The sequence below is a fragment of the Anopheles moucheti genome, chromosome 3, assembly GCF_943734755.1.
Source record: "Anopheles moucheti chromosome 3, idAnoMoucSN_F20_07, whole genome shotgun sequence".
NCBI classification, from domain to species: Eukaryota; Metazoa; Arthropoda; class Insecta; order Diptera; family Culicidae; genus Anopheles; species Anopheles moucheti.
In genome coordinates, this window is record NC_069141.1 from 40,205,784 (window position 1) to 40,227,095 (window position 21,312).

General features: G+C 40.1%; 1 protein-coding gene across 4 annotated transcripts in view; it reads left to right on the forward strand.

Annotated features, from left to right (window-relative positions):
- LOC128304393 (ELAV-like protein 3) overlaps window positions 1–20,531 on the forward strand; it is a 41,877-nt gene extending 21,346 nt beyond the window's left edge. The window contains exons 4-11 of one of the 4 annotated variants that reach the window (XM_053041575.1): window positions 8,731–8,831; window positions 11,036–11,888; window positions 11,980–12,083; window positions 12,163–12,316; window positions 13,498–13,539; window positions 13,682–13,910; window positions 14,044–14,230; window positions 14,497–20,531. In XM_053041575.1, coding sequence (XP_052897535.1) covers window positions 11,714–11,888; window positions 11,980–12,083; window positions 12,163–12,316; window positions 13,498–13,539; window positions 13,682–13,910; window positions 14,044–14,230; window positions 14,497–14,658 — 1,053 coding nt within the window. In that variant the 5' untranslated portion in view covers window positions 8,731–8,831; window positions 11,036–11,713 and the 3' untranslated portion in view covers window positions 14,659–20,531. The remainder of the gene's footprint in view (window positions 1–8,730; window positions 8,832–11,035; window positions 11,889–11,979; window positions 12,084–12,162; window positions 12,317–13,497; window positions 13,540–13,681; window positions 13,911–14,043; window positions 14,231–14,496) is intronic. The other 3 variants (XM_053041576.1, XM_053041578.1, XM_053041579.1) reach the window with 3 other exon arrangements.
- The last annotated feature ends 781 nt before the right edge of the window (window positions 20,532–21,312 follow it).

The following is a 21,312-nucleotide window of genomic DNA, read 5'->3' on the forward strand; positions in this document are numbered from 1 at the left end:
AACAAATCAGAACAACATCTGTCGTAGGTCCTTAAAAATGTACTTTATGCGGAAAATTCCTGACTCTTGTCGAATAATGTCGAAAAATAGAAATACAAACAATAAAAAAAAATCAAATCAAATGAATCAAATGGCTACAAACACAGATGCGATTGAAGCAAAAATATAAACAAAACGAGTAAAAAGTGTCCTCAAACTGGAAAAGTCGGTAAAATTCCTGGGTCTGCGCACATTTCTGGAGCAACAGAAATATGCTGGATTTTTTCTCCCTTCCTTGAACACTGCGAGGATATGCATCTGTGCCATGGCCGAAAGGCCGAAAGCTTAACCCTAGAGGTTATTGTTTATTTTTGTAATTTAAAATTAAGATGCACTCTTGCTAGGAAAACAGCAGCTGGCTTAGCCGTTCTATCTTAGAACTCGTTCGGACGAAGTGCCATTTGATTTGATACTCGGGCCTCTGTGTTTCTCTGTGTCCGTTCTCCGGCGGGGTGTATACTGTCGCCTTCGCGGACAAATAAAATGAGGCCACATTCCGTACCGAGGACGATGAAAGCTTGTTTCGGTAGCCTATTTTAAGCTTACGTTTATTTATTTTTTCTGCTTTCATTCACTCTCCGCGCGCTTATTGCTTCGTAACATTGCCCAGCATCGATGAAAATGTGCGCAACATATGGCACACGGAACGGGAGCGGGGGGGTGCAGCAGAAAAGAGGGTCAGAAAATTTTATGCTCAGGTTCTTTTGGTCCAGTCCCCACTGGGGAAGCGCTTCCACGCTGTGTCGACGAACGAGTGTCTTCGTCGCCATTGCACGGTATCGCTCGAAGTATGCATAAATGATGAATTTTATGGCACCATTCCACAGCATGCATGCGTGGAACCCACGCTATCCTTACTGAATATGTTTTGCATGTACAGTTCGATGCACTATGCCATATCATGTATGATAAAATGTGATGATTTGTGGTACAATTTTTGGCTTTACCGGCAAAAGTTTCCTTCACTTGTTGTGCAAAAGCTTGCAATGATAAAAAAGCTCACTTTGCAGAACTTTTTTTTGTAACGCTCTGGAATTCCGCGGACATGTCCTTCCATTGAAACTCGATGTGTTTGTGTGTATATTATGCTACTTTCGGTATAATTTATGTGGTACATAAATCATCGCTTTATCTGGTGAGTCTTCATATGCTTAAATGCTGGACAAAATTTTAAACACTGAAACATAATTTTACGGGAAGCTTTAAATCGAGCAAATTTTAAATATCAAAGAAATATTGCACTTATTCACTTATCTTAATTTTGAAACTATATTTTTCTTTGTAGTAAAGTTCTTAAATAAAGGTTTGAGCTGCTGGAATACGAATGCTCTCACACGGCCCACATAAATGTTAATGAATGGGTATTGATTTATTGTGTCTCTCTGTTTGTCATACGCCGCAGTCATTAATGATAGTTGTATTTGCTGTCAATGGTCGTACTAACGAAGTATCAAACGAATTAATTTCATCGTAACGAGGAACTTCGGGAAAAGCTAATTTCATACTCGAATGCACGCCGAGCAAGTCTGCACAGAACTGTTATCGTTTAACACACACACACAGTCCTCCGTCGTCAGCCCTGAACGGGCATCAAATTTCATCCCGAACTACTGCGGCCATGATGCACTTCTACGGCTCTATATTGGTCGTGTTCATGTTCGTGTATTGACGTTGTTTGATGTCGTTCGATGGGCTACAAGGCTACAAACCTGTGCGGACGTATCATGTGTATGCGTTGGTCTCGGTGTGCCATACAAGGCACTTAAATGGGTATGGTTAAGGGAATGATAGGTACTCCCCCGCTGTATCCTTCCCAGGCACAAAACGATCGAAAATGTGTCCTCATGTCATTTATACGTGGCTGTACGAATAATGTTTGGTGTCATTTCTGAAATAAACACCGTGTACAGTGTATGAAGTGCAGTGCGCCTTTGCTTTGATGCATAAGATTATAATTGCATGCTATCTCGGTACTGCTATTCGATGCGGGTAAAATGCAGTTGAAGATGATGTTGCTATGAAGCCGAATAAAATATTCCTGATACCGGTGTATTTCAAACAAGCGGGGCGGAAATAAAACCATACCGCACAAGGAAAACTCTCATCCATTTTCCAACGTCCAATATTATCGATCGCGCGACACCGGGGCGTGTGTGTGCTCATATTTTTCTTATCATTTAAATAACATTTTGATTGCACGTTTTATCAAAGCAATTAATGTGGCTTCAGCATATGGCACCTTCAGATAAGGCACGAAACAGTTTGACGCACAAATTTCCCCTTGCAAACGAGTGCCCGTGGGGGAGGAGGATGTGAGCATATACCCTTCACTATGTGGCGTGATCGAACAAGAGCAAATATGTTTTATCAATTGCTGCGGTGCAGGGCTATTAGTGACGCGTTTGGCTTTTGGTTAGTGTTTTTGGGTAAACATAAAAACTAGATAGCATTCCGGTTTTGTTGTCCTGGTTGCATTTTGGGGGGGAAAACGTTGTGCTGTGGTAATGAATAGCGTAATCAAACACTACGTTCACCACAGGCTTTACATTTTTTTGTGAATCCGCAATAGCAAAACTTATGAATATTTGATTGCAGTGAAATTTTAGAATGTTCGAATAAAATAAAATACAAAAAAACAGAGCATAATTCATGTTTTTTTTTGATGAAAATGATTTATTTCAAAGCTCGATAAATAAAAAAAAATTAATTAATAAATAAAATTTTCCGTAAAAAAATCCCACCTAAATTTCCCACATTAGCACGAAGTGAATGAATGCGCATACGCTGATTGACGTTTTATTTCAATTTTCTTCACCAACGCGAAAGATTAACGCGCCAGAGGTTTATGGGTTTGTGTTTATGCAAATCATGCCGCTAAAGTTTAGATTTAATTATTTGTGAATCTTTTCTGGTGCGAAGTTCCTTCAAACCGTGTGTCTATCTGTCGTATCCACTTTTAGCGAGCGTAGGTGACTATATGAATATGTCGCTGGCTGTTCCGAATGGCAAAGCGTCCTTTCCGCAACATCTTTCGTGACATCGGCGGAAGTGAAGTTTGTCAGAGTAACCCAGCCGTTGAGAATTTGGAAGCCAGCCTCATTCTGCTGTTTGCTTCCTGCTGGTACTAGGCAGTTCTAACGTCTGCCTGTATCTGTTCTTTCGCGTAGCGAAAAGCAGCATTTTGATTCGTCGCAACGATTCACTCATAAATCATTTCTCGCCCTTTCCGGCGTTTCGACGGTGATGCGCCTGTAAATTTGCATGTGGCATCCGATATTAAGCTTTCCTGGGTAGTGAAAGGAGCTGTGCGAAGGAGCAACTTCCCGCCGCCGTGGAAGGTTGCGGCTGTTGGCTAATCAGCGCTGAAGCATTTTCCAGTCGAGTGAGCACCAGCAATCCGCGGACCTGATTACGGCTCGGTATGTACATCCTCACAGCCTGTGCGACGGTTTAGGCTTCGCATCGGGTTTTGTTTTCACGAGTTCATCGGCGGGTTTTACGTGAGTTGCCTGACAGCAATGCGTTGAACATGCGTCAACTGATGGTTTTCCGGGCGACCGTGTGTGTACTCAGTCTTAGTCGACCGTCGAGCTCTAATCATACGGTGCTGGTTAAGGGTGTTTTATCTGCCGGATAAAAGCCTTCCATCGATCGTTCGAAAATTCCATTTTATGCTGTCTCTAGCTGTGCGCCCTTTCCTCTCTTCGGGGGTTTGGTTGAGGCGCATTAACGCATTAGGGTGGAAGTGGTTTTCCAGTGCGTTTTGTTTGCATAACCTAACGAAATGCGGGTGGCAGAGGGGTGTCAGAGGGGTGGCATTGGAGCACATTCATACCACATGTGTTGGGAGCATGCATTAAAGAACACACAGACATAACACGACATAAATCCCTTCAGGTGAACATTTGCATCTTACGTTTGCGTTTGCCCGAAAGGTTTTGCTGCGTTTCACCGCAAACATGCAAAGCAACCTTCACCGCGCACTCGTCGTCGTCATTTGTCAGCTATCAATAATTTATCATCGAGACTTCTCATCGAGCTTTATAACTTTGTGCACCGGTGCCCGAACCCCGTGCCACTCATTTCGATTATTATCGATAAGCAAACCCGACGCTGCAATCGACGCTGCCCTTAGCCGAACCGCTCGATCCAGAACCATTAGCGGGGCCTGTGCCAGTGGATGGATTTGCATTCCTGCATAAACAATGACATTGCTATCCTTTTCTTCTTCACACGTGGCTTTCGCAGAGGTTCTACGTTTCGCTAGCAACGTGGGCTATTTGCACAAATCCCGCATAATTCCCCGGGAACTAAATCTATATTTGGGCTTCCACACGGATGCGGTTTTGAAACAATATTTGGAGCAGCACACCGTTCCGGGCGGGGAGAAAACATGTTGGCTTGGGGCGATCAATACGCGCAATGGTGTTTTCCGAGCTCCAGCTGGCAAGAACTCATTTCGTACGATGTTCTGCAATTAGAGATGTGGCCGAAATTCGTCCGAAAAAGCATCGATATGTACTGCACCCCCAGTACGGGGGTCACGGAATGGAATCGATTTTTGGGAGGCGAACAAAAATAACAGCAAATTAAATATGCATGGCTTAACGTTCGTACTTATCTCGGCCTAATCTTATTTGGGTGCAGCATTCGATTAAAAGTTTCCTGTTGCTTCCAAACTGTTGGCAAAAGACATTGCAACAGGCTGGCTGTCGGGCGTATTTAGACGAGCATTTAGAACTCAATTATTATTCAAACACACAGGAAATGGAAGAAAAAAAATCCAAAATAACAGGTACCAGTCGGGGGAGGGTGGGAAATAAACGCTGTGAAATATTTCCACCGTTTCGGCATTCTGTTAGGGTTTTCGCCTTGTAAAAGTAAAAGTTTTATTTAAAACATGTCATGAAAAATTATGATTGGTGTGTTCTCATTTCGAAAGCAATAAAAGGAAAGCCTTCTGGCCGTTTTGGAAAAGGAAATATGAGATGACTGCTTGTTTTAAACCATTTCTTTTGCTTTTCCCCCAAAAGACCTTTGCGCGTAAACGAGCGCGTGTTGCACGACGCAAAGCTTCCCACTTTCCGGCTCCCGAGCCTGTCCTGAGTCCTGAGTTCACACTTGCAACACGAGCTGGGCCATACTAACCGATACATAACGTCGTCGGCCTTACTCTCTCTCTCTCCCTCTTTCTCTCTCTCTCTATCTCGCTTTACCAGCGTTAGTTAGCTTCACGTTCATCATTCATTTTTATGCGGTTCATTATGTGTAATGTGGGTTTCTGGAATTGGCACATTATTACGATGGCAATTCAGACGCCAGAATCCAAGGTTCTTGCGATGGCAGATCGCAATTTTGTTGTTGTTTTCATTTGTGCGTGTGTATCAAATAGTGATAAAATTAAGCAACGACAAACTGTCTGGGTGTATCAGAAAGGAAAAAGGATGTGGCTGGGTTGAGAGTTGTTGGACGTAGAATTATAATTATTCATAAGTGCGAAGGAAAATTAGAAGAAATTTCGTTTGACGCAATTCTGGACTGAATTTTAAGTCAAAACACTAATTTTATGTAGATATTTTCATCTGCAATATATCAGTATTACATTATGAGGCAGTGTTTCTTAATGGATTATGCATTTCGTCTTAAAGCAGAACGGCCTTTAAAGTTATCATTTTCTGAGTCATTACCTGAATCGTATGGTGTAGTAGGAGAGGGCCGAAAACCGGAAAAGCTTCCACTCGGTATGATTCAACGAACACGCTTTGTAATAAGCCTGCTGTCACGCGGATTCTCTCTATTCTAACACTATCACCATCGTAAGCTTCAGTCACTGTGATGGCCGCATGATTAATGGAACTGTCACCGTACGGCCTCGCATGCATCCCGAGGTAAACGACACCGGGAGCAATAGATCAATCGTTTGACGGATGCATCAGATGCACCAACCCGTTCGGGCTGGTTGGGGTTGCGCGTGATAAAACGATCCATTTGCTCCACTTCTGTCACGTGCAGACACAGGTTGCGACACATATTTGCAGACAGTGCGCAACCCAGCCCGATCATCACCAGTTTGCGTACCAAGTGCTTTTTCTCGTTGGCAGGCATTGCTAAATTTGTGATGCTATTTTTCAAAAGCAAATACCCTCATCTATCACCGAATCGAGTAATGTTGCATCCATGTTCCTTTTCCCCAACTGGAGCCTTTTGTCATGCGGAGGGAAAAAGAGGAAACCCCAATGCAGTTTGATGGCATCCGGTCTTATTGTGGCATTGCATTCGGCAGCACCCATTGCCGTAGTTGGCTTCTAGAGGCACGAGAAATAACCACGTGCCAAAAGCAATCGTGGTACGGGAAAAGGGGTATCGTTGAAGTGTGTGTGGGCTAGTGTGAAGAGCGGGATTTTGTATTGCGGATTACGAGCTATTCTCGCGCTGGGTTTTGGAACGAATATCATGAAGATGTGGAGCCTGGTTTTTGAAAGCGGGTTGTAATCGTTGTACATTGTTGTTTCACTAGCACATCATCCTTCAAAACGAATGCTGAAGTGATGTATATTTACGCCAGTCGTAAATGTGACCAAAGCAAATTTATTGACCAACACTTGAGGTGTCCTTCGTTCAACCATTTTTCAAACAGCGTGTGTGGCAAATTTCGATACATTGTTCTGTTTTAAAATGGATTTGGATGATTTTTTTTTCGTATTATCACTGTATTTACTATGCTAGTATGAGCATACGTTTATGAGAGAAAAATTACTGTTTGTTTATGAATGATGCATTACATGAAACGATTGTACCTAGGTTGACAATTAAACTAGCTTTTTGACTTGGAAACAGTTCTCAAACTCTTGTCGATCGTTGCAAACGTATAAGATTTGGAGAATTTGCCATTGCAGCCATGTTCAATATTATAATAGTGAGAAAAGAAGTCATTATTTTGTTGCACGTCTGTGTAAATTTAGGCGGTGACGCTCTGCTTGGTAACGGAAACTTTAAACGTTCAAATGGTTTCAGTCGGAACTTAGCTCTTAGATCAATATATGAGGACTTTCCGCGAACCCCTGTTTTGAATCTTAAACAAGGCGCAATAGAGGTGTCCGTGAACATTGCTCGTGACTGACTACCTGATCTTTATTGATCTTGGTTTGGTTTGACAGCATGCTAACAACCTTTTTCTTTTTTATTTTTCCGTTGCCACGATAGAAAAGGGTTTTAAAGAGGAAGTACTGGGCTTTGATTGGGTATTTTAAGGACATCCCCAGAATAGCTTGGCCTCAGCTTGGCTTGGCCACAGTGGCCTACGAGGACGCCTTCACAACTTGAAAGATGCGTGTTCAATAATATATTGATGGAAATGTGAGTGTATTAATGAATATATCGGTGGAAGATATAGAAGGTTTGAAACTGATCCGTGCAACAGCTTTTTGAAGTGCTTGATTACTTTTGCCAAGGACCCTATATAATAAATAAATCTCATTATAGTTGACAATCGATCAGTACGTTGTGTTTTGGTGTTTCTTTCGAACCGGTGAAATTCATTAACATATGTCATATATATTCATTAACATATAGGATTGGTCGTTTGGTGTACATGGCGATCTATTCCGTGGTTTGTTTTATAATCATGATTTCTTATCCTGCCTAAACGGGTCATACACTAATACATTTAAAACACTATACCTACTGGAAATACTAAGGTGAAAGCAGACATCTGACTATAAAAGCACACACAAAATATAAACAATATCAATCAAGAGTACATTCAGTAAATTAAGCACATTTTTTTCTTTTAGATAATTATAGGATTGTAGATTAATAGCAATGTTAACATTAGTTTATAACAATGGGTAATTAAAGTGTCCATTTAAGTTAGCAAAACAATTCAAGTATTGTTAAATAATCGAGTTCGCAAGCGCTGTTTATACATACAATCTCGTAAACTTTTAGTAGACAGTACCGGTAGAGATGCCACACCAAATTCAATTAAACTTGCTTGGTGAGTGTGCCAGTTTATCTTTTGAAAAGCGCAATTTCCCACCAGCCAAAACACCAAAGACTGTTCATCAGTTGTAAGTACAACTGAATAACAAAAAACACCATGAAACGAAATGAAAGTTTCCACCCATTCGCCTTCGCACTTGTGTTTGCTCTGTGTTTTGTGATTGCAATTTTTGCACCCCTGGTTCCGAATGGGAAACAGCTATAGCATTAGCGAGAAAAACAAAATGGAACTTCATCTTCATCATCACCACCGCTGGCGCTAGAAAACGGAATACATCAGAACCGTTTGTTTTATGGTGATCAGGAGGTTCTATTCCAACTGCCAAAGCTGCCCAATCTTTCCGTGGATCTGGTGAGCCACCGAATAAGCACTGAACAAAAAGAGGTGGATAAAAGGATGCAGTTACCAAACGTTTGCTTCACGATGCTGTGCATTAGTACGTTCTCATTTGATGCTCGAGCGCTTTAGTAAACGAAGCGAAACAAATGCGGGCTTATTGTGTCTTTGCTTCAAAATTGATTGCTTGTTTCATCAAGCAGTGTTCAAAAAATTGGCTGCACTATGTAGTGTAGCAGATTCGATAGAGATTGTTTGGTTAAGCTAATTAATTACATACAGTGTATAGAGCAATCGTTTCGAATGGTATATGATCGTCCCCCACTAAAGCAGTATCTTGTTTTTATTTGCAGATAAACAACAACTGAATAAATCTTCCATTTATAAGATTTTTCTAGTCAGGAGGTAAAGGAGGAATAGCTGATCTACGTCTAATACTATAAGATAACGGGTGGTAAGTATTTATAAAGCTTAGTTTTAATAAAGAAAATCGTTTTGTTATTTATTCTAATGTATGAGGCCATCTTTAATTTTCATTTATCGCATTTTATCGAAGGTTGATTCAGATCTGTTTTTTATCGCTTTTGTGTGTATTTTTGGCGGATTCATTCAATAATCAACGGTTGAAATTGTGGAAAGCAATTTGTTCCTGTTGAACGGTATTCAAATTTTCACAAAAGCACGAGCAAAATCCCGTCGAGAGCTTTTTCCATTATGCCGAGAGCTCGTCTAATGCTCTAGTCACTGAACCAGAACAATGCTAGGTCGTTTGCGATTTGAGAAGCTTTTGGATTATTTTTATATGCAACGGTTTGTTACTTCTGTCTTTTTGCAACGATTCTGTTTTGTCTATTCTGTTTGATGTATGATGAAGATTATTTTAGCGTCGAAATTCCATTGTCTATAATCTATAGTGTATAGTGTACAACAAAATATCTCTAACTTAGTTGAAGTATGTGATTTTTCTGATATTAATTTATTTTGAGTAATACATCGCTACTGAACATGTTCTATAACGATAACTAGAGGTATTTGTACAATACATTTTTCTGATTTTGTCATTGAAACGAGCTTGAGGGCTTAATACACAGAAAATATTTCTTAATCGTATAAGCGTTTGACCTTTGCACCATCGAGAACTTCGCGAATACGAAAGATATAGAAACTGATTGCAGGTTTGAACTGTCGTGAGTTTTCTTTTCATATTGTACAAAAGAGATATCTCCAAAATCGGATCATATTCCACAGCAGATTCTCGATTGCTTTCATGGTCTTCCTAATCCAATAAGCCGATTTTTCCGGCCAGTCGGACAATTCGTGACAATTTAACCTGTAAGAAATAAATTCCGAATAGTAGATTCACATGTGTGGCGTGTGATAGATAGCATCTGATGCGAGTGAAGATGATTCCTTTGGGCACAATCTTCCTTCCTTCCCGTCGTGGAGTGGATAGTCTCGGGACTGTTTTTCATAGGTTCGATCAAAAGTTAATTTATCTAACTTATTCGAGACATTTAGTTTACTATTGTTTTAGGTTATTATTAATTTATTATTACATTTTAACGGCTCATTACTGTATTATCAATCATATATTGGCTGTAGAGAATATAAATTTCTCGCAGCATTTTCTCCTTGTCTTTTGCTTTATCTCGGGCATGCTCGGTTGACCATTGTTTTTAGGTTATTACTTATATAAAAAACGGTAAATTTTTCAAGTGATTAATTACGAACGATCAATATAACGCATTGAAAATGCATTCGAAACCAGTTGATTCAGATGCCACATTTTAGGCGTCCATACTTTTTGTGCATGTTTGGTTTTATCATTAGCTTAAAACAATATGCATGGACAACTGCTGTTCAAACTTAATTTTGAAGAAAACGATAGGTCATGGAGGTTCATGGCGCCTGATGGTGGAGACGCCAGGTATATCTTTTTTTGTTGTGGAGGCGCCTGGTGCTTTTCAATTAATTGTGGAGGCGCCTGATGTTTTTAAATTTCTTATGGAGGCGCCTGGTGTTTCATATTTCTATGTAGTTAGTAAATTTTCTATTGTAACAACAACTAGTTCTATTAAACAACTAGTTGTTTCAAATGCGAGTTGCAATCAATGCGTATTGCAAATCTATTCACAAACTCAATATAATGCGTGTGAACGTGATAAAGAAATTAATTCCTTCTTTTTTCCATCATGCACGACGACAGACACGACAAAATGATTGAGCTTGCAAAGTGTTGGCCAATCTTTAGTATCGCAACAGAAATGCGTGGAAAAATAGAAAACAGCGAAGCCTTTTTCTTCCACATTTTACTCACACCGTAGGTTATATTCAGCGACTATGATCGTTGTTGGTGATATCGTTAACAAAATGGTTGTTTTTTTCTTTTCTTGCTCAAAAGGAAATTAATGTTCCTTCCGCCCATTCACTGCTTTGAAATGTGATGTTTTATATATCGTTCCTTGAACGTTTCAGCAGTCTCCTTGCTCGAAATATTGTACTACATGTAGATTGTAAAAAAATCCTTTGTTCGACGACAATTTATCTTCACAACTACTAATGAGACATTTTGTATCTTTTCTTAAACATGTTTTATTTTTCACGTTCCGTGCTCGGTGGTGCTGTTCGGTGCGTTTCTGCCTGAACACAAACGTTCAGATTTATACGCTGCACATCCGATATAGATGCATTAAGTTAATGCACACATCGTACTCTGGAGTGCAATCGCAGCGCAGAGTGAACGTTTAAACGGCCAGCGTACCTTTTGCAGGAAGTAAATTGTACAAGTTTTAGCGCTATCTTTAAGGCGCAACGGTGAACGGTGGGAGAAAAAAAAACAATCTGCCAACGGTGGTAAAACGCTTTTCCGGGTGTCCATCCGGAATATCATCAGTATTACTAGTGCTATAACTATACCGTACACAAGGCTGGAATCAACGACGACGAAGACAACGCACGGCGAAACACTGAAAATACGACATCCAATAAATTTGCTGTCTTAACTGTAAGGACATTCAGAGGAAGCATCGGAAGCAGCAGAAGCAAAAAGGCCTCCAGAAAGAAGGAAGAAAGCACGAGTGGTCGTTACAATCATTTACGGACGCCGCACAACGGTTGACACTTCCATTATCGTCGATAGACGAAAAGCACCACCACCTTCCAAACCGAACCCGCCCGACCGAAAAAGGATCCTTCGAGGGGTGGCAACTAACGAATCTGCTTTCGGTTCGTGTTAGCTAAGGAAAAGCACACTAGCGAGCAGTGTGAAACAAAAGCGGTAACTGTGTGTAATACCTCCCTGCATCCATCGTCTGTTCATCGCCGCTTAACTGTGTCATGATGACGAACGGAATCGCTGATGCGCAACAAAATGGCGGTGGCCAGGAAGACTCAAAGACCAATCTTATCGTCAATTATTTACCACAGCAGATGACCCAGGAGGAGATACGGTCGCTTTTCTCCAGCATTGGAGAGGTGGAAAGCTGCAAGCTGATTCGAGACAAAGTGACCGGTAAGTAGGCACGTAGAAGCGTGCGGTTTGTGTCCGTACGACGTTTACCGGATTGACTTACACTTACATTCGGGCGGGTGATTGCTTACAGGGCAAAGCCTTGGGTACGGCTTCGTCAACTATCAGCGGGCAGAGGATGCAAGCAAAGCGATCAACACACTGAACGGCCTAAGGTTGCAAAACAAGCAAATTAAGGTAACGGTTTGGAGCGTTTGATTGCGGTTTGGAATGTGCATCTAACCATCGATCTCTGTACTACCTCTCATCTCCTCAGGTATCGTTTGCACGCCCAAGTTCCGAAGCAATAAAGGGTGCGAATCTGTATGTGTCCGGTTTGCCGAAAAACATGCTACAGGCGGATCTGGAAGCATTGTTCAGCCCGTACGGACGCATTATTACGTCCCGCATTCTGTGTGACAATATTACAGGTAAGGATTGTTTCGTTTGACCCTAAGGTGTAATGCACAACAATGCAAGTGTAATCCGTTGTTTTTAAGTTTTTACTAACCATCGAAATATGGTGTTTTTAGATCTATTTTTTTTTTTCAACGTTTTGAGATACGAACAGTCACGGAAACGAGGCTACTTTTCCGCTTGTTTTTCGTTTGTGAGTGACTGTCTCCTAACAGCTACTCCCACCTCGGACTAAATCTCCGTCCACGTGCTTGGATTTTGCTTTGAAGTGACAGATAACATAAACCTTTCCTTTCGAGAGTTCTGGAAGGACTTCTTTTATGTTGCGGTATGCCTGGGAATTACTGGGGAACTATTACAACGCCTCTATAAACTGTTACAACGAGAGCTTTAACATAAACTGTTGTAGATTGAGTTAGTAACTGAAAGTGTTTTTGAAAAGTAGGAACCCAATGTATCAGAAAAAGGAAATTATTTCTCTAGGTACATGCATGGGTCGGGATGTGGATGAAAGAGATGTAATTAAACTTAGACCGAAGGAACAATATCGGAAATTGACAACCGAGGAGTTACAAAATCTCTACTCGCAGTAGCAGCTAAAATGTTTTGAATAGCCCCATAGATATAGACTAATACTCTACAAGACATATAAAGAGTTTTACGAATGATTAGGATAAAGTTGTAGTGTTTGAAGATCAAGATCACTCCGAAAAAGATGCGATTGGTCTTGAAAATTTTTCTAACTAGTTACTCTAATATCCTAGAAGGAGTGAAAAAACTCATAGCACAGCTTCTTGCGATCACAGCGATCTGAAAAAATAAGCAAAACTAGACGAATAGAGCGAATATCAGTATCAAAAATTAAGCGGTTGTTTAATTTTAACTAAAAAAATAGTTTTGAGCGAGTGATTAGAAACAAACGATTTAAATTCGTATATCATTTTCTTCTTTCGACGTTTGTCACAATATTCATATTTTGTTTGTTTGTTTTATAATTATTTCAATTATATCAGTTTGTGATATTTGTTAGTTTTACAAACAGAGTAACATCCTGAGCTGTCGTGCCGTATCAACAATTCTGTTTGAAATTGTGCTTATAGTATTATTTATTTAACTTGGAACTTCTCTTTTCCGCTATGATTTACCTGTTTTCTTGTATGATTTTTCCTGTATTTTATTATTTCGTCTCTTGAAGCACGACAGTACAGCTCTCCAAATGGTGGTGAAAATGGTAATGGTATGTATCAAACAGCTATACCACGAAAAATGTTTGGTTTTTCTTTCAAATTAAAATTTCGGTTATAATTGTACGTTTAAAATGCTCAGAACAAATTTATACCCATTGTTTTGTATTATTGGTTCTTTCGTTATCTAAACAGGTCTTTCAAAGGGTGTCGGCTTTATTCGCTTCGATCAGCGCATGGAGGCTGAAAAGGCTATTAAGGAGTTAAACGGAACCGTACCGAAAGGTTCAACTGAACCGATCACGGTCAAGTTTGCAAACAACCCGAGCAGCACGAAAACGGTACCACCGCTCGCGGCCTACCTTGGTCCCCAAGCAGCTCGCCGTTTTCCGGGACCGATCCATCATCCGACCGGACGCTTTAGGTAGCCATTTTGCGTTTTTGCTTATGCCCACCAACATGCCCAGCGCTTCATCTGGTATTTACATTAACATGTTTGTTGTTTTGTTGTTTTTTCATCCTTCGTTACCAATCCGGGTACGGGTTGCAACCCAAAGCAGTGCCATTCCAAACTATCGATACTCGCCGCTGGCAGGAGATTTACTGGCGAACTCGATGATTCCTACCAATGCCATCGCGAACGGATCCGGTTGGTGTATTTTCGTCTACAACCTCGCGCCGGAAACGGAAGAGAACGTGCTGTGGCAGCTGTTCGGTCCGTTCGGTGCCGTCCAATCGGTTAAGGTTAGTGGATATTGTTCTGGCAGTTTGATAGATTTACTAGCCGGTTATGGTTGGAACGGTCCGCATTCGTGTGCTGTGGGCAAGTGTTTACTTGCTGGATGTTTTTTTTTATTTATCCATTTGTTCTCCAACAACTATAAGCAACTATAGTGGTATTTATTGATGCTATGTACTTTATCGATCGTCAACCGCCGAACGAGTCGTTGGTCTGTTGTTTCCTTGTTGAAGTTTATTAAGATTTTTCTCTTTCTTGTATCTCTCCGTAGGTCATCAAGGATCTGCAAACGAACAAATGCAAAGGCTTCGGGTTCGTGACGATGACCAACTATGACGAAGCTGTTGTCGCTATACAATCACTGAACGGTTACACGCTCGGTAACCGAGTGCTGCAGGTCAGCTTCAAGACGAACAAATCGAAAAATGCGTAAAATCAAGCGAACCTGCCACCGGAGCTGTTCGCCCACTGGCTGGCTCAGCTTTCGATCGTAGCCGCGGCCCGTAACAACATCGGTGAGCAAGAGGATTCACATCGCCGCAAGACGATGGACGAACGGCACCGGCAGCAGGATCTACTGGGATTGGCGCGCCGCCGACAAGGTACTCGCGAACGGGATCTCGCTGGCATGGTGGACCAGCGCCGTGCCCTCGATGGATGGATGAGCGAACTGAATGAGCTGTTGAAGATGCGTCCAATCAGATAAGATCCGTAACGGTGGACCTGTTTACTTATTTATTAATATTATCATCATTCTTGCATTTGTCATTCGTTTGAGGAGCGGTGCTGAAGCAATGCCGAGGCAAAAAGAATGGGTGGTACCAGATAGCAAACAAACCAAAAAAAAAGGGAAAATGAGAAAACAGACGGTAAAATAGAAAAAAAAGAATGTTAAACAAACACGGAAAGTCCAAAGAAAAAGAAGAACACATACAAATCACAGTTCCAGAATTTGTGTAACTTCTTGCTAGGGGCAAATGGTGGGCGTTGTTAGTTGTTCTTTGCACGTTTGTTTCTTCACTGCAAAAAGAAAAGGGATTAAAAAAACAAAACATACACCCACACACACAGCCAATCATTTACAGAATGTTTACGCCTATTTTCGGCGTAAAAAGCGGAATGTGCAAAATAGGGAAATAGGGCTTTGGGAATGGGACAACAAGTGCAATAACAGCAACAACACGCGATTCCGGAGCCATTTAGTCAGGCTGGAAGCGTAATGCAAATCGGAACGTTAACGATAATGCTAGAAAAGAACAGAATAAAAAAAAAATAACAGTGATACAGTTGTAAGCGAAGGTGCGTCATAATGACCATTGTCAAAAGCGGCACCGCCTATCTCTGGTCGCCTCCAAGTCAGTTTTGAGCAAATGTTAAACGCTCGCTAGCCGTGATGCGTTATAAAGGGGGATGTAATACGGGCATTGGGGGGATAAACATGGGAAAAGAAATTCGTAACTTGTTCGTGAGGCATTGTAAAAGGAAGGCAAAACATTTTTAGAAGAATTTTACACAAGGTTTTACACACGAGTAAAAAAAGAAGCAAGAATCACCAAAGGGAAGGGAATAGGAAGAAGTAAAGTAGGGAGAAACAGACACGAATGTTGAAAGGAGCAAATGGATTGTGAAATAGCATAACAAAACCCGAAGGGAAGCCAAACCGAGAAGCACGCTGCACCAGGCAATGGGGTTGTCGACTGCATACACGTGCGCTCCAGTTCAAAACGGAATCGGAAACGATGATGATGTCACTATTGCCTCTAAACAGTCGTTTTCTGCATTACCATTTCCTCCGGTCTTTCTCGAACACACACTTGGAAACGAAGCCTTTTGTGTGTTGGTTGGGTTTTGAGCTCCGGCAGCAATCGATGTGAGATCATGTTAGATTAATTTAATTAACTAATTTTTGTTCTTTTGTGCGTTTGCGTTGATGTTCGATTTGTGTTTCAACTGCCACGTCGAAGTGGAACGAGTGGCCAGTGCCGTTTTATTATAAGTATGTGTAAAATTTGCTTTTGGTTTTATTAGAACATTGTCACTTCGAGTAAATTAAACGTTATCGATCACATGAAGTGTAATTAATTTTCTAATGTTCCTTGCTGTTTGAGTATATGCCAGTAATTCTTGTTCGCTTCTTTACACTCACATCTGCCGCGTGCGGTACGATGAACAAACTAGTAATAATTTACTTTCAGGTTTATCAGTTTTCATAAATTTCACTGTGTGTTTACTATTGAAATGGGTACACTCGAATGTCAGGTTTTGTGCTTGTTGGATTTTAAATATTCGTATTTACTTTATTAGTTCTTTTCAGTTACAAATAGATCTTTCACCGTATCCTTAAAGCTTTTCGTGTTCTGTGTTGCTGAAAGTTTAATTGAACGATGTCACACACACAAACAATAGGGGATTCTTAATTGCACGTGTTTGAGTTCGTTTGTATCATGATTTTGTGTTCGAAAGGAAAACCACTATGCAAGAACCGTTGAATGGCATAATTTATTTGTTTAACGATTTCGTTCAATATTTTTCAATATAAATCAATTGAAATACTTCGAATCTGCGAGAGAGAGAGGGAGAAAGAAAGAGAGAGAAAAAGCACCTAAGCAAAGAAATGTAAATTAAAACAATTGCAAAAAAAAGTTTAAAAACATTGATCCAAACCCAAATTGTTCAGTCTTGTTTTATCTTTATTTGTTTTATAATTTTGATCGTTTGGTTTGTTTATGATTTTGCATTTTGTATTATTTGTAAATCTATAGCTATCTACCCATCCAAACAGCACCGAGCAGTCTACGTTACCTTAGCAAAGTTTGTCAGTGTCCGGCCCAAAACCACCTAGATCTGCGTTTCCCGTTTCCGTTGCATAGAATGCGAACGCGAACTAATTGGGACCATTGACCAAGTCGTAGCGGAGCGTCGTAGTGTTCGTGCAACAACAATGGTAGATGTTTTTTAAAGAAAAAGTTTAAATCACTACTCTAGCACGCTTCCTCGCCATCACACGCGTATCATGCGAAACTTGCTGGACTATGCAGTCTTTTTGCCAATTCCGCCCATAATTGTTCGTAGTTTATACAACACAACAGGCTGTCGTTTTTGCATTCACGCTGGTAAACGGTCGGTTTACGGTAGCAAGGAACGACTTCTACTGGCAGACAGTGCAGTGTGCAGTATCTTAGCATTTTTTTCGTTCGCTTTCTCTTTCCATCTTTACTCTTCTAATTTCGTTGACAACCGTTGTTCGACAACCTCTAGTACACCGAATAATAGTAAAACATGGGCAGATTTTAAGCCTGAAATTCCACACACCCGAATAGATATCAAAAATCGCTCCAGAGCGGTTCCGCAAATCGTTCGATGGTTAAACACAGAGCCATTCTAGTTGTGCCAGAACTTTCCCCGAAATGACGAGAAACTCTATATTGCTGCAACACAAAGAAAAAAAAACCGACAAACTGCTCAATCGAAGGCAATGAGTAAACAAATTGAGGTTGTGCTAGTCGATACGATCCCCGGAGGAACCAACGTGAACGGGTACTCTAACCAAAAGCGGAACGCGAAGATGCAATACTGAAAGTGTAAACCCCACAACGCAGTCACAATGGATGCGAGTGGTACTATGTGGGTACCATCAGCACAGATGGAGAAGATCATTTGCTGGGGATGAAACGGATAACACTATGAATCCTTCTGGAACCTGATCCAACCGACGATGAAGAATCCAAACTATAGCAAACAAGCGAAAAAACGGTGGAAAAAGCACGAATCGGATCATAAACCGAGTACGAGAGTCTACGATATTTATATATCTATACACTTATATAGTGAAATACTTTATGACGCTGTACAAGGAAGTAAGTAATTATATTTATAAAACTCTCTTCCGAGAGTGACTCGGGGCGGAAACAAATTCGCAAAATAGAAGAAGGAAAAGAAAACAACAGCAAACACGGAACAACAACAACAAAGAACAACAACTATTATTAAACACTACTACCGTACATTTGCTAGTGGCAGCAGGTGAGGCATTCAAGCAGAAAACAATAACAGAAGAAAGAAAGGAAATAATTTATTGCAAGAAGAAAAAAACAAAACTAACTAGTCCAATAGTATTATATATATATACATATACATATAATTCAATATTTACATTCTCAGATAGGAAAAATTAATGCATAATCGGATAAATATAATGCAAGCAAAAAACGTTACGATTGGCCATAGCAACCGTAGGCCGTCGGGTCAAAAGTGCAATAGACGTGTGGGAGAACGGCTGGACTAGCGGCCCTGTTCTTGATATTGATTGTCCATCTTTATCATATTCACTGCATTCATTTGATGTTGTTTAAATACGCTAAATACGTATAGTTCTATATCGCAGAATTTTACCAAGTAACGTTAAATTAATCAGCCCTTAACAAACAAACAACCAGCAGGCACAATTCCCAACACACACAAACACAAAAAAGGTGTACATCCATTACATTATCTATCGATGCATTAACGTTAGGTCCATATGTTTCTGTGTGATTTGCCGGGAAGGAAGCGTCGAAATCGAGACACAAAACCACTACCGCAAAAAATGAAAAATCTCCCCCACACACACGAACTAATGATGATAAACGAACGAACCGCATCAGTATTATTGTAATAGAATGTATTTCTGCTTTCTACTGTTCATGGCGCAAGAGGAAGTTAAAATAGTGAAACTAGAGCATACCTTAAACAGCAACAACACTTCCCAAACAAGCAGCGAACACGGAAAACATGGCGTACACTAATTTAGCGATAAAACCAATGAAACGAAGTTAGAATTGTAGCTATAAATGTTTATATTATTCAGAATATTCAATTATGTGTCCGCTATTCTTATTAAATACCTCTCTTTGTAATCACTAACGTTTCGATTAAATGATATCTCTCGTTCTTTTTTACTTGTGAAACAGCTCCCTGTAGCAGAAAAAATGTATTGACATTGGAAATTAAAGAAGCAAAGAGAAGTAGCAGCAAAAAAACAAAAAACAAACAAACAGGCAGGAATTTCATCTGGGAATACCTAACCCATGCCATTATGTTGCAAAAGAGCATGAGTAAAAGAATGGAAAGGCGATAGCGGCATGTTCTCCAAGCGCCACCAAAAAAAAAGAGATTATTAGTCTAGAATAGAACGACGTTTAACATAATTTGTATTCTTCTTCTGCACGTTTACGTACGACTTTCTCTTCGAAGGACAGTTTAGGAGCCAGTATAGGGTTAAACAAGACACAGCTCAACAGTAAGCACTGCAATATGGAACGAGAGCAATGAGATAGGCAAACGGAACCTTTAGATAAATAAAAAATACACATGGGAGGGCAGTTCAGCGTGCGATGTGTGTGTATGAGGGAAATTTTCAAGCTAATCTATTTTACATGTTTAGCAAACATTTTGCTAGTACCGTATATATTGATATATTAGTATATATTGATAGGAAATGTTTAACGATGAAGCAAACAAAAGAAAAACCCGTAAACATAAGTAGTATTACAACCCCGGAGCAAACCCAAAACCGGTCGGATTGTGTGGGGACCGGTGAAAAATCAAACCCTAAGTATTGTGTATCGATAGCTGTCGATAGAAAAGAAAAATGTGATCCCACCAATGTAAAACCAAGAAAAAAGTATTTGCAAAACTGTGTAAGAAGAACAACAAAACAAAACAAAAAAGCTAACAATCTATAAGAAAGTATTATGAATGTGTAGCAAAACAAACGTAAAGAACGACAATTTTAGTACAGCAAAACAGAACAAAACAAGAAACAGAAACACACAAACAAACACATATAAACAAAACCAAACGCTGCAATTAGCAGGTACTAAAACAAGCTCTACCCCAGCGAATCCTAGTGAAGAAGCGACTGAATTGAACCGTAAAATACTGATCACGCTCTAAGCATTTAGGGAACTAAGAACGAACAGTGCAGCAAGCAAAACATATTATACCCATTAGCGAGCGAACCATTAAGGAAAGGGATAACGTTAAAGTAAATGCGTCAAACGCATTGCTGGTAGACAGAAAGCAAAACAAAAAAGAAAACTACGGAAACGGAAAAAAACTAACAAAATGGGGGCAATAAAAAGGTAAACCATAACAAACAAAACAAAAAACTCACAAAACATCTACTGAACAAAAAACGGTAAAAAATGGAAATAAGAAATAAAACAAAAATGTTAACATTTTTGATATTAACTTGTAAGCAGAGTTAGAAAAATAAAAAAAGCAAAAAAAAACCAACCAATTTACCATTTACACGTTGCAAGAAAAGTGAAAAGTAAAGCAAAAAAAAATCATTTACGTGTAATAAGTGTAAGGCAAACAAAAAAAAGGGAGAGAGATTTTTAACGAAACAAAATTTAGGAAAATAACACCCAATCGAAATCATCCTGCAAGGATAATACAATTGATAGATGAGGTAAACTAAAGCGAGCGGTCAGTAATCAGTGCGAATGGGCAGGACGAAGCATTAGACAAAATTTAAATACAAATACACCCAACTTTAGCGAATTGAACGAGGGAGGGCGACCGATAAAAGAAGTTGTTAAAAAGAAAGCAAACCACTACTCTGGTGCAATTTATTGCCTGCATAATTATGTCATTACACTTTCCAAGGTTTAGTCATTTTTGGTGTGTAGAATGAATTTGAAGAAAACATAAGAAAACAAAACCTAGTTACCAAACTTACGAACGGAAAAAGAAACACACACTATGAAGCACAAGTTAGTACGTAAATGAACTAATAACGTTATATCTGGTTATCTCTTCTACTTGCACCATTTTTCGCTGTGTCAATGTTTTTTGCATCCGTTCCGTGTTTTTTGCGATTAGGTTTAACCTAAAACCGACCCACCCCTACCCCTACTATCCCGGGGTAGAACCGAACCGATTCCAACAGTGATCGCCACCAATGCACCGACCTCCGATCGGTCAGCAAACAGTTAGCTAAGAAAAATGGTAAAGAAATGAAGAACAAACAGCTGACCCTTCGGTACCGTGGAGTGCAGCAAAAACAAGCAATAGCAATCAATTTGTCATAGCAAAAATGGTT